Genomic DNA, 16,269 nt, shown 5'->3' on the forward strand with positions numbered 1-16,269 from the left:
CAATTAAAAAATTATCAAAAACAGATTTTTCTCATTAATCCACATTAATGAGCTTTACCAACAATTTCACTTTCGGGATTGTTGATTTGATAACCTTTCTGACATTTTTGTTTCCGATTTCCATTTTGAGCATCTTTTGTCTTTTTCTCTCTCTTCATTTCTGCGATTCAAAACAGTTATTGCGAAAAGAGAATACGAAATGTCAATTAACAGACATGTCATTTGTTTGCAATTGTGTGTTTGTAATTTCAAGTGAATTTTTATTTAATAAAGAGAAACATCAAACTTCATTTGTTGCTGAAATGTTTGTTGACTCAACAATATCGCTCCCTTCATCTCCGCTCTCGTCTTCCACATCAATTGCATCTGAGACTGTCATGATCACCCCACCAGCTGGAAACTTCTGAATGAAAACCCTTTTCATCTCAACCAGTGAAGGGCGGTTGAATGGTTGAGGAGAAAACGCATGATGCACCATTTCCGTGAACGATGTTCCCATTTCCCTTTCCAAGTTTGGCCTCTCCCCTTTCGATATCTTATCTCCTGCCACCTCTGCCTCATACTCCCCAAACGGGATATCCAGTGTCAGGCACTCCCACACCATCATCCCAATCGAGAATGCCACCGACTCCTTTGTTGCTCCCATCTTCTTGTTCACCAGCAGCTCAGGCGCCTTCCACCTCAGACACTCCTTCCTGTTGTCTTCACAATCCTCAAACGCTGATGAAGGTGGTGGTGAGTCGGTGAATCTCTCGCTCATCACTGAAACATTCGATGAGGATGAAGAAACAATGGACATCGAAGATATGGATGATGAATCAGAATCATCTGAAGATGAGCAGTCGGAGTGGAGGGCAATGCAGATCACCATGTGCTCTGAGAACAGCACAATGTGAGGACTCAGGTTGGCCAGCGAAGGCAATTCTTTTTCTTCATCAAATGAGTGGAGTGCTCCATTCGCCACCCAGAAAAGAATCTGTGCAGCTGTCATCTCCCTCTCCTTCAAATTCCCAATCGCCATCTCTTTCTTCGCATTCCTCCCATGAAGCAGCATGAACAGTGAATCCCTCAGATCCACAATCAGTTTCTCATGTGGAGATGAGCATGCCATGGCATCCACCAGATTCGACATCGATGAGGTGGTTGGGCACAAATCCTCTCCTCCAACAAATGTTGAATCTGAATCAGTCGTTGAAGTTGATGAAATGGAAGGTGAAGGTGTTCTCTTCCTTATCTCTTCTTCTTTTTCATCCACCTTCTCTAATGCCCATTTAGGAATCTTGTCTGAATCTCTTCCCAGGATGTATTCGGTTGAACCATTTTCAGACAGAAGATGTTCTGATGACTCCGAGTGTCCCAAACTTTTCTCATATACTCTCTTCTTAATCATTTCTTCATTCTTCTTTTCAGCTTCCCTCTCTGCCCTCCTCCACTGCTCCTCAGGTGACATCTCCATCGTCACCATCTCAAATGCCTTCGGATCTTTTCTGATGTTGTCATTCACAATCTCTCTCAGATCTTCTGCTTCATTCTTCACTTTCTTCCATCGAACAATGAATATCACAAGTGAGATTAGAATTATCAACAATATCACAACAAGCGCAATCACGATCAACAACCAATAAGATTTTCCTTCTTTCCCTCCTTCGACAATTCTGTCATCTCCCTTTCCTTGGGTTTCACTTCTGTTCTTCAGGATGAAAGAATCAGTCGATGAAGGAGATTCTTTCTTTCCAAACAGAACACTCACACTCACTTCTGTCTCTGCTCCCACTGCTCCCATCTGAGCCGATGAAACAACTGCAACAATTTTGTTCTCTGACACACTTTCCTTTTCACCAATCCCATAGTTCTCGATCACCTCTTCCCTTCCATTCCTGAAGCTCAACTTCAACGAAACATTGCAGGGAAGAAGAAGTCTCCCTGTCAAAGTGATGATTGTCCTCCCATCAGATGCTGTCTCATTCCTCGCCTCTTCCACAACTGGGATGAATAGTGGTGATGCTCTCTCCTCCATCATCCCACTCAACTCACATCCTTCATTCAATATCCAAAGTGATGAATCATCCTTCAATCCATCTCCTCCTTTCAGACTCATCACATTCAACACTCCTGAATCTGAACAGAGAATATTTCTTCTGATTGATGGATATTTTTCAATAAATGGATTATTATTAATGAACTCTCCTTTCTCAATCTCCATACTTCCTCCATTCATTGTTATTCCACCTTCTGGTGAATTCGATAATGTTGAAACTTTCATAATTAAAGAACTCTTTTCAACATCAACAAGAGATCCATCCCATTTGCACATCTCTTCTTTTGCATTCAAATTCTGTTCATTTCTTTCCTTTGTCATTCCATCAAAAATGCAACTGTCCATTTTCACATCCAAACAATCCTCCATTTTCATCAATTTCCCTTTTGCTTTGCTTGAACTGACTCCACCTATTGTGCAATTTGTCAATTGCACTGTCTTTTTCATTGACAAGCAAGATATCAATGATTCTTCATTTCCTTCAATTGTGATATTTTCTGTATTGATATTCTTTATTGTTAATTGTCCACATTCATTAATATCTAACAGATTTTTTGAAACTGTTGAATTGCAAATCATTAATGAATCGATGACTGATGGAAGTGGTGATGAAAGATGAAATGCAGATTCTTGAAGAATAAGATTTGATATTGCACATTCCATGAGTTGAAATTCTCCTTTTTCCATATTGAAAATGTGAAATGGAATATTTGCAAATTCTGCATTAACACCTTCCACTGGTGGTTTTGAACTGAATGAGCAATTCACAATTTCAAGAATTCCTCCATCTTGTGAGATCAGCAATTCATGTGAAGAAATGAAATCTGAATCAAACACGAAATTCACTCTCAACATTGAGACTGTTCCTGCTGTTGTCACCAATGCCTCTCTTGTTTTTTCAATCTTTGTTTCCACTTCAACTTCACACATTTCTCTGCTCTTTGAACTCAAACTCATTTCTTTCAGATCAAATTCTCTTTCAATCACACTCTTTTCAACAACAAATATCAGACTCAGAATATCTGAGGTCAAATGTATCAGGCCATGATCAATTGAAGCACATGGAAGAGTTTTGGTTCCACACTGTTTATCATTCAATCCATTCACACTGTTCACAATGATTGTGTCACTTTGGTGAATTGTTACAAATCCAATCAGATCTGTATCGCTTTGGTAATCACTCTCATCTCTTCCATATATCGCATTAATTCGTGAATAGCGACCTTCTCGGAGATCAAACTGAAATTGGCTTTCATTGATCTGCGATGTGATGTTATAACATTCGATGAAAATGTCATTCCCCACGCTTGCTGTATTTGCACTGAATTTCATTCCCATAAATGTGATATTCAATTCCCCTCTTTCTTTTGTTGCCAAATACACTCCTCCTCCTCTTCCCGTGCTGTTGCTGCAGCAACAATGACTGATTGTTGAGTCAATAATCTTCATTGATCCTGATGCACCCAATGTAAAGAATGTTGCCCCTCCTTTTTCACTTGATTCTGCTTTATCTTCTGTGATGTTGCTCGAATTCACAATCAAACAAATCTTTTTGCCACTCTTCGACTCCAAAATGCTTGCTCCATTGTCGCTCCTCTTCACTCCTAAAAATGATGAATTATCAATGTTGAGATTCATTTTCTCGTCCACTTCATTTATCTTTGTTGTTGTTGTTGATTCTGGTCCTTTGATCAGAAGAAGACATCCTTCGGTTTCATTCAACGATTCCACTCGAACATTCATCAAATTGCAAGAAACTCCAGCATCGTGAATGACAAAAATGCTATTTCCAACATTGCACGATTCCATCGACAAATCATTCACGTCCACACTGCCTCTAATTGCATCCACAAACACACAATCAAATCCATTGTTCGCTCCTGCTTCTGAATGGAATGAACATCCAGATATTATCAAATCTCCAGCTCTGTTCGAAATGATTGTTTTGGCCGAGTTGTCAAATCCAGATGTCAGTTGGAGTTGGATATTTGTCAATTCAAGGTGAATATCATTTTCCATGAAATATTCCAGTTGACTTTCAACTGCCTTTTCAAAATTCAATATTGCTTTTGTTTCTTCTTCTCCCATTGAAGAAGCCTTTCTGATTTGATAATCGGACATGTTGAATGAATCTTGAATTATTGTTGATCCTTCAATCTGAATTGTTTTCTTTCCATCTCCTTCTTTCATGTTTTCCATCCCTTTCCACATTGTTTGACATGGCTCCTTCTCACTTCCACATCTTGCAACATCAAATCCTTCTGATGAGATAAATATCTCAATTGAGCTGTATGGAATCAGAAACATGAACAAATTTTTGTTTGAATGAAAGTTATCACTTCCAACAAACAATTTGTTATTATTTATCATTGATGAATAATCGAAGTTGAATGACTCATTTGTCACAGTTTTGTTCAGATTAGATGCTGAAATGAACATGTTCTTTCCATATTCTGCATCATTTCCATCAAATACAAGAGCATCAATCAATTCAAACTTCACATCTACATCTGTCAGAGAAAGAAATATCCCTCCTCCTTTCCCTTCACTTCCACTCGTTGATGGGGCACAACATTTTTCAAATCTTGTTGATGACAAATGCAGCTCAGAGGGATTCTCCAATGAAACTGACAGTCCTCCCCCTCCTTTTCCATTCTCACTCACATCGCATGAGATGAATGAACAGTTCTCAATTCTGATTGTGCATTTGCTCCCATCCACATTTGAATCCACATGAAGGCATCCTCCATCTCCTGCTCCTCTCGTGATGTTCTCAAATGAGGTGTTCTTCAATGTGATTGATGAGCACTTCTCAACCTGAATTGCTCCACAACTTGGCAAATCACAATTTGTAATCGAACAATTCTGAATTGAAGCTGAACTGGTTGTGGCAATCTCAATCAGCCCATTCGCTCCATCTGTGCTTGTTTGATTCACAATAATCTCATCCATCAGGCATTCACAACTCCCATTCACAACAATCACACTTCCCACAAATCCCACTTTTCCCATGCTCCCTCCACACCTCGTCCCAACAATCTCAATTTTCCCTCCACTCGCACTCACAAACGCATAATTCACAGAATCAACGCCACTTCTCATCTTCATCCCACAGTCAGCAATTCTCAATGTCCCTCCTGAAGAATGGACAAATGATGATCGATCCCCAATAGATCCTCCCAATTCAAATAATATCCCTGTGATCGTTGATGAAACACTGTTTATCACCAATGCTTCTTGTGTTTTTGTTTCTGTTGCCTCCACTCTCAATCCAATTGCTTTGTCACTTGAATCGATCTCATATGACTGTTCATCCAACTTCACTTCTTCATCAAATGAAAATGTGCTTGTCAGTCTGATGAATCTCTTTGAACTCGGAAACTGAACTTCTCCAACATTCCCAATTCCTCTGCATGGGTAATCTTCATATCCACACAGCCTGAATTCACTTCCTTGTTCTCTCCCACTCACATATGCCGGTGATGAAAATGTTCGAAGAAACACAACAAGTGGAACAACCAGCTCTGGATTGTCTCTTTCTCTTCCACAAAGTTCATCAAAGTCTGCAATATTAATACCAATTTCTGGATCGAATCCAATTGAAGTGTTGTTGACAACAGCTGACAAATCCTGTGCTTCCACAAACAGATTGTTCCCTCCCAATGTTGCAGCACAATCAATAAAGTTCACTGATGTTATCTCAAAATCAAATGAATTATCCTCCAGATACAGCATCATCCCTCCTCCATATCCACTGCACTTCGTTTTGTTGAATTTTGCTGTTCCTCCAATGCTCGATGTTGATGTTCCAACTCGAACTTTGCTTGTCGAAGATTCCAACTCAACCTTTATCCCTCCGCCATTCCCATTCACACACTCGCACCCTTCCATCGTTGCATTCCACACCACAAATGTCTCTCCTGCCTTCACCCTCTTTGCCAACACAACCCCGTCTCCTCCTGCCCGACTCACATTTCGAACTGTCAAATTCCCCAGAATGCTCTCTCCAGATGATGATCCTGCTGATGATGGTTCAGCAAAGAGTGGTTGATTCATTTTCATGTTTTTTATCTCAACATCACTCATCCTCAATTGCGACAGAGCCAACACAAACACCGATGCTGATATTCCACTCTCTCCATTAACGCTTGATGAGATCACCACATCCTCCAGAGAAAGAGTCCCACTCCCCACAGATACCACGAACACACTCGGCGATGAACTTCTTGTTGCATTGTGGTCGATACCTACATGCCGCACTTCCAGCTGTCCACTCGTCACACTGAACAGCGTTGTCGAAGCCTCAGAAAGGAAATTTGTTTCAATCACACTTTCTTCCCTTCCTTTTCCAATCACACTGATTCGCTTTTCTCCAACATTGATTGTTTCCTCCTCGCTCTGATGCTTCCCTTCAAAAACTGTGACTGTGGAATTCAATTGTTGATCACTCTTTTTGACTGCAAATCCAATTGTTTTGCATGTTATTGACTCACTTGTGATGCACAACTCATTCGAATCATCTCCATTCACATCCACAAATCGATCCTTCATCCCATCCTTTAACCACCCCCTCTTTTCAGATGGTTGAAAAATCCAATTACTCACATCGTATGCATAGCATATTCTATTATCATCTGTATTCGTTGTGTATGATTCACAGAACGGACTACAAGGAAAATATTCTTTTTTTTCATTTGAAAAGAAAATATCATGCCCATAAGGAGCGGAAGAATTTGTGCATATGCAATTGTGAAAGAAAAAGAAATAAAAATAAATGTTGCTGTTTGGAACACTTTCTTCCAAAAGATAAAATCTTATTCCCCCTCCATGTGAAACTGCTGAACACGAAATGAGCTGGACACTTCTCATTTTGAACTCCGCAGGAACACCAGAGCAATACATCCCTCCTCCATAAGATTTTGAAATTGAACAATAAACTAATGAACATTCAAACATGCATTCTCTCTCGCTTTCTTCATTATTGATTTCTAAGCTTTTTGTCCCCGAGTCTTGACTGATGCAAAGACAAATCGCTCCTCCATTATAATTTGCTTCATCATTCAGAAATTCACACCCACTGATTTGAACATTTAATGAAATATTTTGAACATTTGCCCCTCCTCCTAAATTATTAGAAGCGTTGCATGCATTGAACGAGTTGTTCACAATAAAAGCAGATTTTATTCTATTGCAATGAATTCCTCCACCACACCAATATGCAGTGCATCCGTTGAACACACAATGTGAAACAGAAAGTTCACCATTTTCTTGGTCATGCATGCAAATAGCACCGCCATTCGATGCTCCATCGTCATACGATTCAACTGTCCCTGTAGCCTTCGATCCTTTCCATTCACACCAAAGAAAAGTGTTTTTCCCATTGTCTGTTGTGTTTTGTCTCCCTGGACTCAACTTATTCTCCTTGTCTCCAATGTGTTCAACGTTCCTTGTTCGACAACACCCAACAAAAGATGTGTTTGAGGCTGTCAAAGAAGCCAAGGGGTTGTTGAGTGAAGGAACAATCCCTCCATCGTATGCATCACAAACAGACATGAAAGTGCAGCTGCTCATCACACAAAAGGATTCACACAAGAGTTCATTCAAAGATGAACATGTTGAAGGTGCTGTTGAAATGTTGTAAAAGGATAGTTCGGAGAGTGAGGCAAATGGCACAAGTGGAGATGCCAGAAATGGGGCTGATGACACACAGAAGGATGAGAAATGAGAGGAGCAAATGGACACATGGCAATTTTCTGAATGATCCCCTTTGAATGGTTTTGAAGAGAACAGAGATGGGCATTTCTGCAAATGTGAATCCAAAGGGAATCGGAGAGATATGTTTGTGAATAGCCCACAACCTCCATTCAAACAAAATGGAGGCTTTTCTCCCCTTATTTCTATCCCGCATCTGCTCAGTTCAACAAAACATCCATTCGTGGCATTCAAGGTACTTTGACCATCATTTGGCATCAATCCCAGAGAATGGAGTTTCATTGAAGAATTGGCAATCATGAAGCTTCCTTCAATCCAACTTTCATCTCCAAATCTTTGTCTTTTCCAGATTTTTCGTTCATCGGTCATGTTTGTTTCACGATCCACTTCATGTGAACTGGATTCTCCAAATCTGTGTTTTTCATCATTTCCTTCTTTTCCATCTCCATTCTTCGTTTTTTGTGTTTTCTCTGAATTTCTCATTTCATCTTCTTTTCTTTCAACATCCGTTTCAAATGTGTTTTTAAAGGCAAATATGTCCTTTTGAAACACATTCAACCACATTCTCCCAAGATTATCTGCAATTTCTTCTTTCTTCAATTCCTCAATTTGACATGCTTCATCACTTGAAGCATCATAACTTATGCATTGAAAATATATTATGTAAGCAAAACAGCATATTTTTGAAAGCATTGAAATCAGCACACACGAGGAATGTCCTTTTCTTTTTTTTCCTGATTTCTTATTTTTAATATGGGAGAAGAATTCACAAACAATTTTTTGTTTGAAAATTGTCCATGAACAATGAATATATTTAAGTCTCTTCTTATTTTTTGTATTATACAAAAATTAGATCAAAAATATAATTTTAATATGAAAACAAGTTTTATTTGATGCATTGATATTTCAGCCATCACGGAGAATACAACACACACACTCAACACAGTAGTGAGAACTATTTTTTTTGAAGTGTCTTTTAGAGATGTTGCATTACAATCAGAAGCATCATCCGGATTGGAGAAGTTAAAAGAAACATTCTTTTTTTATCGAAAAATTGAAGTTTGAATTTCAAAAATTTGATGATAATTCAGCAGTTTTATTTGTTTTGTGATTATTCAACCTTTCACATTTTATTTATATTCGAACATCAGGAACTGTGGAGATATTATGAAAGTAATGATTATTATTTATTCTTGCTTTGGCAAAATAAAACATTTTCAACCAAAGGAACGGGATGCATGGAAGAAGTTAATAGAAGCCTCTATTGCTGAATTTTTTGTTGATAATATGGATGAATTTTGTGTGTTATGGAGAGAAAGAGATTCAGTTTCTGTCAAAGGAAAGTTTCAATTTGGGAAAAAGAGCCAAGATTATTTTTTATGGAGAAGGCAACGAAGCTATCATAAGGGATGAAAGTTGTGATGGGTGTGCAATTTGTTCTGTTTTATATGAATGTTATTCATGAAAAACGAATTTGTTTATTTTTTGTTGTGTTTCAGAATGTCAATTTCGCGTTGATTTTAATCTTTACAATCTCATGAACAAAGCATTTGAAGTTACATGACCAACGCGATATATCTTTTAATACTGGAAGAGTTATTTTGGAAGATTGTTTTGATGGAGAGAAAAAATGAATAACTGAAGAGATTTGAGGAAGAAAAAAGATTTAGAAGAATATAGGATATTGAAGCAGAATCTTATTGAAATCTATTTTTGCTGGAGGAATTGTGAGAATTGCGAGGAGATACAGAGACAGTTTGGGATGAGAATGAAATTGAAGAGAAGAGGAACAAGCAACATTGACCGTGATGATGAATATGAAAGGAAGAAGGCAGCAGATGACAATCGGAATGGAACAAGAACCATTGAAAGAAGCTCGTTGAATTTGACGTTTTTTTGTGTGCATTTTTGGGAATTGATTGAAAAGAGGGGGATAGGAAAGGAAAATAAGAAGCAAAAGAAGAAAATTGACATTTGCGAATTTTCAAACTTACTGATGCGCCAAGGATGCGATGGGATCAAAAGGAGGAATTATTTGCCCACAAAACTATTTATTCATCGCCATCATCATCATCTTCTTCTTCCAAGCAACGGAATCATCCACAAACAAAACTGCTTGTCTTTTGTTTATCTTCTGCATATAAAAGCACTTATCTGGCAGCTTGAAAGCGAGTCAAGCCATTCTTCTGGCAACTGAACTGCGGGTAAGGAAAAATAAAACAGGGAGAATGAATTAAAGAATTATCCCCCACAACATCTCTGTCACCTGTTCAAACACATTCATCAGCAGATAAATTGGATATATTTGCCTTCTTCGATTCTTTCGTTTTCTTCCTTTCAATTTCTATTATTCCTCTTCGAAAGCTTCTTCACCTCAACTGCTGTTTCATCTGCAGCAGCTATCGACTGCATAAGCTTCAGATCCACGTGAGCGTTTGCCAGCAACTACAACATCAGCACATTCTTCTGGGAATTCATTTGCGAATCAAACCACAAAAAATTTGTGGGTAATTTTTTTTTTTAAGAGAGAGAGAGAGAGAGAGATTGAGATGATGCAGATGGAGATCGTGTGGAGAGATGCATGTGCAATTCTGATATTGCCGTCGAACAACAATAAGGTTAAAATCGAGAAAAAGAAAGAGGAGAAGGAAAAAGCAACTTAATACCATATTCAGTGGCAACGCATCGACTTCTTCGTTTTCGTGATCAGGAACAGCTCGCAGCAAGATCACGTCTAAACATATTGAGTTTCTTCTGCATGCGTACAATCCACAGACACCACGGGCTTGCTTGCTTCGGATCTCTGAAGATGCATTCAAGCTGTCTCAGTGCTCTCCGCCTTCGTTTGAGAGGTGTAAGAAGCGTTCAAGTTTCAATGATTTCTCCACGCTGTACCTGCGGTCATTGAATATGTGCGATGCCACTGATCTGCAAGTTCAGCTACAGATGTTTAAGAACAGAAAGGCTGTGAAGACAATGAGCTCGCACTGTGCTTTGTTGAAGCTTGAGCTGGAAGAAAAGGTGCGAGTAATTTCAGGAGCGTTGACAGGGGCAGTGGAAGGAGAAGGACCGAATCGGTTAAAAGAAGCTGAGCAGCCGATGGAGGTAAAGAAAGAAGTATGAAGGATACTGTTATGGATGAGGCAGCTGTTTGTGGAGCTTGTAGTGATACCGTTGGGGAGGACTGTGCTAGAAGGAATGATCTATTTTGAGATTTCTCTGAAAAGCAAGAGCAAGTTGTGCAGTTTCGCGATGCGATGGTGTGGTTGAGGGAGAGATTTAAAGTGAATTCTTTGTCTTCTTCTTCTTCTTCATTTTCTTCTTCCTCATCTTTTTTTCACTCAGCCAATATTTCTGCGACTCTTCCGCTTGTTCCACAACTTGATACAGTTTCTCCTCATTCACAATTTCCTCACAATTCTTCTTCTTTTTCTTCCTCTTTCAGAGCCTACCCATCAAATCCGCAAAAAATTTCCCCTTTCCCTCTTCAAAATCCCAACTTCTTCTTCCTCTTCTTCTTCCTCTTCTTCTTCCTCTTTCTCTTCACCAATCCGCAAGCACTTCTTCCTCCATCTGCCTCTTGCCCAGCCTGCAGAAGCAATCGAATAAGATCAAGTTTGTGAAAAAAATGAGCTTTTGTTGTTCATCGAAACTGCCTGGCAGAATGGCTGGAACAGAAAAGAAGGATGCATCTTCCTCATGCAGCAGAGGCAACGATGAAAAAATAAAAAAAGAAAAAGAATAGAAAAAGAACAGAAAAGAAAATAAAGAGAGTGAAATGCTCAATTTGCTGAAGAACATTCAGAAGCGAAAAGTCTTTCGAGTGAACTGCAAATGGACTGTGGAACGATGAAGCTGAAGAGAGCTGTGTTGATTATTTAAATTGTTCATTTAATCTTCTGCATTTTTTTTCATTCGATTCTTCATTTTAAAAAAATATTCTTTTCATCAACAAAAAAGCAAACGATTTTTGATAATTTTCTATTTTTTCCATTTCTGATGGCATTCTCCACTAAAAATGAATAAGTTTATTAATAAATACGGCATGTTTATATATTTCATAGCAATGCATACAAAAGACAGAATGAATAAAAAAATAAAAAATATCAGTCATTGAAGTGATTTCTTGTGTCTGGTGTTTTTGATGGAAGGATAGAATTTGAAAAAGACCACAACCAGAAACACAACCACAAAAACAACAGGAAATGAAAATGCCTTCAATTCGCAATCAACCTCCACTAAGTCATACGCCCCGCTGCTGCGCACCTTCTCCAAATCTGAAAACGCTTTCTCCCTGTTTGTGCAGTCAATTTTCAGACGAGTAAAACGATCCTCAATCGACTTCACAATAATCTTGTCTTTTTGGTCGTTTTGTGACGTGAATCGCAACATTTTATCTTGTGTCATTTGGAACGGATTTTTCCGTTGTTCACTCGCAATGGACTTCATCAGCGCGGAATGAGGGCGCGCAACAACAATTCCATTAAATGGACCTTCCCCTTGCTCAGAAATCTTGCTCGTCCACAAACAGTCTGCGCCTTCTTTGTTTGCCTCATCCACCAGCGATTGGACAAGTTGCTTGTTTTTCACAAACACATTCTGATCAATCCAAACTCCGCCATATTTTTCAAGAATAATCGGCTGCAGCACCATCGACTGCATCGTAAAATTCAGCGAATTAAACTCACGCGGCAACTCTGGCTCCCCTGCATAGAACGCGAGAGATTTTTTGTTCATCACCATCACCGGAATCGTCGAAAATTCCATTTCTCTTTTCTGAAGGAGATGCTCGATAGAAGGCTGAACATCCGTGTTCACATACGTGTACACTTTCGTCGGAATAATTTCTTCCGGCTGCACAAATTGTGTCACGGAAAATGCCAGCACGCAAGCCAGAAACATTTGTCAGAAAAAAGTGCCAATAAACAATAATGGGTGATATGAGAAAAAATTTTATCAATGCTTGTTCAACCATGAATGGCTTTAGTCATATTAATGAAAAGGAATTTGATGAAAATGAAGAAAACGAAACAAAAAGAGAAGAAAAGGAAGAAAACAAAACAAAAAAAAAACAGGATGAAGTGAAGTGAATTGAATGAGATGGTTGGAAAAAGAAATGTGAGAAGAGAAATGTGCCAAATGACAAATAAACGTTGTTTATTTCTCTTCTTCAGGCTTTCATCTTTTTCTTCTTCTGTGACGTTCTGGATCGTAATGTCCCCCCATTCCATCACATATTCAATAAAATCCTCTTTCTGTTTCCCTCATTCCCCATTTTCCACCTTCCCTTCCTTTCTTTCGCTCAAATCATCTTTCCTCCAAAATAACCCTTTTTCAAAGCCCAATCTCAATATTCTTTCGTAATGCCTTTTCATTCCTTCCTCTCTTCTTCTGCACTCTTCTTTTTCTTTCTTCAAAATCATCAAATCCATTTATTTTTTCAAATCGAATGAAATAAAAATAACCATTTTTAAAAAAGACGCTAAAAAATAAAGAAACAAACCTTCGTCATCAATTTTTGAGCCATTTCTAATTTCTTATTCCAAGACAGTGTTCGTTTTTATCAACAAAAAATCAATCCAATTTTTCTCTCCATTTCTTCTGTTTTCAATTGCTTTTTCCCAGATTTACCATCGACCCTTATTGTTGACCCTTAAAACCCCAAAATGTCTCTGCTTCCAATGTTCCTGCAAAAAATTAAGATTATTCATTTCTTTTTCTTTTGATTCCACTCTCTTATCCTCAAAAATTTATTTGCTTCATTGAAATTCAACCTAAAGCAGAAATCCATAAAGCTTACTATTCACTGTTCCAGCAGTCAAAATTTCCTCAATAAGCTTTTGATGCTCGCTGTTAGAAAATAGAAACTTCCATTTATTTCAATTAATTTGATACTTAATTTTTGAAAGGTTATAAATGGAAAAATCAACATGATCAATAGAACAATTACAAATACAAACACTCACTTGTTTTCATCATCATAATAAAATCCATTGTTCCTTTAAATGTTTTTAAAAGTATTCTCACACAAAAATTCCAAATTCGATAATTCGTTGTCGTTGTCTCGCGAAACCACAGAATGCAAAACTTCTAATTCCGGTGGAAATGCCCATTCATTCATCTCACCATTTGTCGTTGGATATTCCTGTTCAAATCAACCGATTTGATCCGAGTGTCCATAACATCAAACAAGTATTTATTAAATATTTTTTATCTCTGTAATCATTTGTCAAAAATGCAAATGCAAAGAGGAATGGTATGAACGTAATTATGTTTTATATCATTTTTGAGTTATTATTTTTCACAAATGTTTTTTTTGCTAAAATATTTGAATTCAATATTTATGCTTTTATGCATTTATATTCTGGATGAAAAGGATTTTTCAAAAAGGCAGAAAATATCTGCCAGAGCTAAATTAAATGGTTTGTCTTCGTTTCTGTGTGCTCGTTTTTGATTATTGCATTTTTTTTAATTTGTTTTTTGAAGAATTGTTTTCACAGCTGGAAGATTGCGATGATGAAGAACAAGCACACATTATAGAAGAATTATATGAGATTATGGAAGAAATGGATAAAAAAGTACTCAGATATGTTTTCACAGGAAAACTGTGCGACAAAGTGTACAGAATGATTGAAGAAAAGAAGAGATCTATGGAAAATGCCATTTTGCTGCTAAAGCGTTTGGGATATTTCTGCGCTGTGAAAAATGTGCAGATGGTTTATTTTGGCAAAGCTTCGTTGAGCAACAGTTTTGAGAAGCTGATTATCGAAGAAAATGAGAAAAAAGAAGGGAAAAACGAAAGGCTTTTAGTTGATCTTTGCGAATGCTTCGCTTTGCTATTTTTCTGCTCCAATTCAGATGAATTGCTTTCAATCATTATGCCTTGTCTTCTGAAAGTTGCGTTGAACAAGGAGGAAGATGAGGAGACTAAAAAAGAAGTGGAAATAGCTTTACTGGCTTTGAGCTGTGTCAGCAGCTTGAGGGTTTGGGTCTTTTTTGATTATTTTAATAACTTCTTTCTCATTTTATAAATATTTGAAGCAAGAGCTGTATTTTAACGAGATGAGAGAGATCATCCAACATCACCAGGAGCATCATAATTTGACTCGTCTTGCATATCAATCGGCTTGGAAGTTTTTGATGAACAGATTTTATAGAGACAAAAGCTTGGAAGATGTAATTGCGAATGAACTGCATTTTGTGAGAGAGACGACAAGAGAACTGGAAGAGCTGGCAAAATATGTGGATTGGAAGAGAAAAGATGGAGATGAAAGAGAAAAAGAAACGATGGAAGAGCTTATTTTGAGAAGATGGATCCTTGCTATTTATTATTATTTTTCCTTTTCTAAGTGCAGATTGTGGAATGAAGAATTTATTGGGCTTTTCAGCAACATTGCTCAGCTTTTACGAGCAGCAAAGGATCATTACAGAGAAATCTGCAAACTGTGCATTGTTACATTTACTAAAGTGGCAGGAAATGTTTCTGCGATGATTGATTACTTGTTGAAAGGTGGAGCAGTTGATGCTATTTTGGAGGAGATTCAACAATCAACAGTGGATGACCAAATTTCATTTGATTGCTTAGAGTTTTTTTATGCGTTTTCAAGTAGATTGAAAATAAAAGTGTTTGATGAAAGGAAAGAAGCGAAAAGAAGAGAGATGAAAAGAAAGATATTTGAAAAGATGGAAGAAGAAGGATGCGAAGATATAATCACAAGCTTTTGTGAAATATTAGATTTTCTAAAAGGAAAATACAACCGTCAATTATCTTTGGATATTTCTGATTACCTTGTGAATGTTTGAGGAAATACATTGTGTTTTGTAACTCTCTTTTTTGAAATTTTCTCTTTTTTCATCATTTCACAAAACCGACAACAAACAGTAATTTTAAGTTATTTGTAAATATCTTTTTTAAATCTTCATTGAAATAGAGCAAAGCAATTAAAAAAAAAAATTACAATCTGAAAAGCTGGGAGAGAGAAGAATGAGAAATGAAATGGAGAAGCCAGGGAAACAGATGGTGATAAAAAAAGTGTCGACAACATTCATGAGATTATGAAATGTTTTCATGTGAAAAGAAACAATAAGGTATTCAAAGAAATTAAAGGTGAAAAACGTAATTTGTTTTCGTTTTCTGGTAATTATTTTCTTTGCAAATGTTTTTAAGGACATATTGGGATATTGGTTGCACTTTTTGAAAAGTCGCAAATGTTTAATATCTGTGTTAAATAAAAATGAATAATTTTTGGAAATGTCTAAATCTTTTTCGAAATGTTTCTTTTGTTTAATTTTCAAAGAAAATGAAAATTTTTGATTTCAATCAGTTTTCTGTTCCCACTCACAAAATTTCACGAAAATAAAAATATTTTCTTTGTCTAAATTTTGTTTTAATGAATACGTATTTTCATAAGTGAAAACAGATGTTAGATGAAAATATGAATTTTTTTTCTGTTTGAAAATTAAACAAAAGAAACTTTTCAAAAAATATTATGCAAATACATAATAATAAATTTTTCAAA

General features: G+C 37.2%; 4 protein-coding genes across 4 annotated transcripts; 2 read left to right on the forward strand and 2 right to left on the reverse strand.

The window, feature by feature from the left end:
• Window positions 1-280: 280 nt before the first annotated feature.
• On the reverse strand, window positions 281-8,314 carry MONOS_7373 (uncharacterized protein; the record flags this gene model as incomplete). The annotated part of the gene is made up of 2 exons (XM_067877692.1): window positions 281-6,704; window positions 7,251-8,314. 2 exons carry the CDS (start codon window positions 8,312-8,314, stop codon window positions 281-283), a joined length of 7,488 nt encoding a protein of 2,495 aa, XP_067730509.1.
• Window positions 8,315-10,660: 2,346 nt separating this feature from the next.
• Window positions 10,661-10,873, forward strand: MONOS_7374 (uncharacterized protein; the record flags this gene model as incomplete). The annotated part of the gene is made up of 1 exon (XM_067877693.1): window positions 10,661-10,873. The coding sequence occupies one exon, from the start codon at window positions 10,661-10,663 to the stop codon at window positions 10,871-10,873; it is 213 nt and encodes a 70-aa protein (XP_067730510.1).
• A 903-nt stretch (window positions 10,874-11,776) lies between these two features.
• MONOS_7375 (uncharacterized protein) lies at window positions 11,777-12,680 on the reverse strand. Its single transcript, XM_067877694.1, has one exon. It carries the CDS (start codon window positions 12,650-12,652, stop codon window positions 11,861-11,863), a length of 792 nt encoding a protein of 263 aa, XP_067730511.1. The 5' UTR covers window positions 12,653-12,680; the 3' UTR covers window positions 11,777-11,860.
• A 1,413-nt stretch (window positions 12,681-14,093) lies between these two features.
• On the forward strand, window positions 14,094-15,645 carry MONOS_7376 (uncharacterized protein; the record flags this gene model as incomplete). The annotated part of the gene is made up of 3 exons (XM_067877695.1): window positions 14,094-14,172; window positions 14,237-14,733; window positions 14,792-15,645. 3 exons carry the CDS (start codon window positions 14,094-14,096, stop codon window positions 15,551-15,553), a joined length of 1,338 nt encoding a protein of 445 aa, XP_067730512.1. The 3' UTR covers window positions 15,554-15,645.
• Between the last annotated feature and the right edge of the window lie 624 nt (window positions 15,646-16,269).

The sequence above is a fragment of the Monocercomonoides exilis genome (assembly GCF_001643675.1).
Source record: "Monocercomonoides exilis strain PA203 chromosome Unknown scaffold14-1859848, whole genome shotgun sequence".
Taxonomy (NCBI): Eukaryota; Preaxostyla; order Oxymonadida; family Polymastigidae; genus Monocercomonoides; species Monocercomonoides exilis.

Excerpts from the sequence above, each read along its gene's own strand:
- MONOS_7375 (XM_067877694.1), bottom strand. The coding sequence starts at position 12,652 with ATGTTTCTGGCTTGCGTGCTGGCATTTTCCGTGACACAATTTGTGCAG.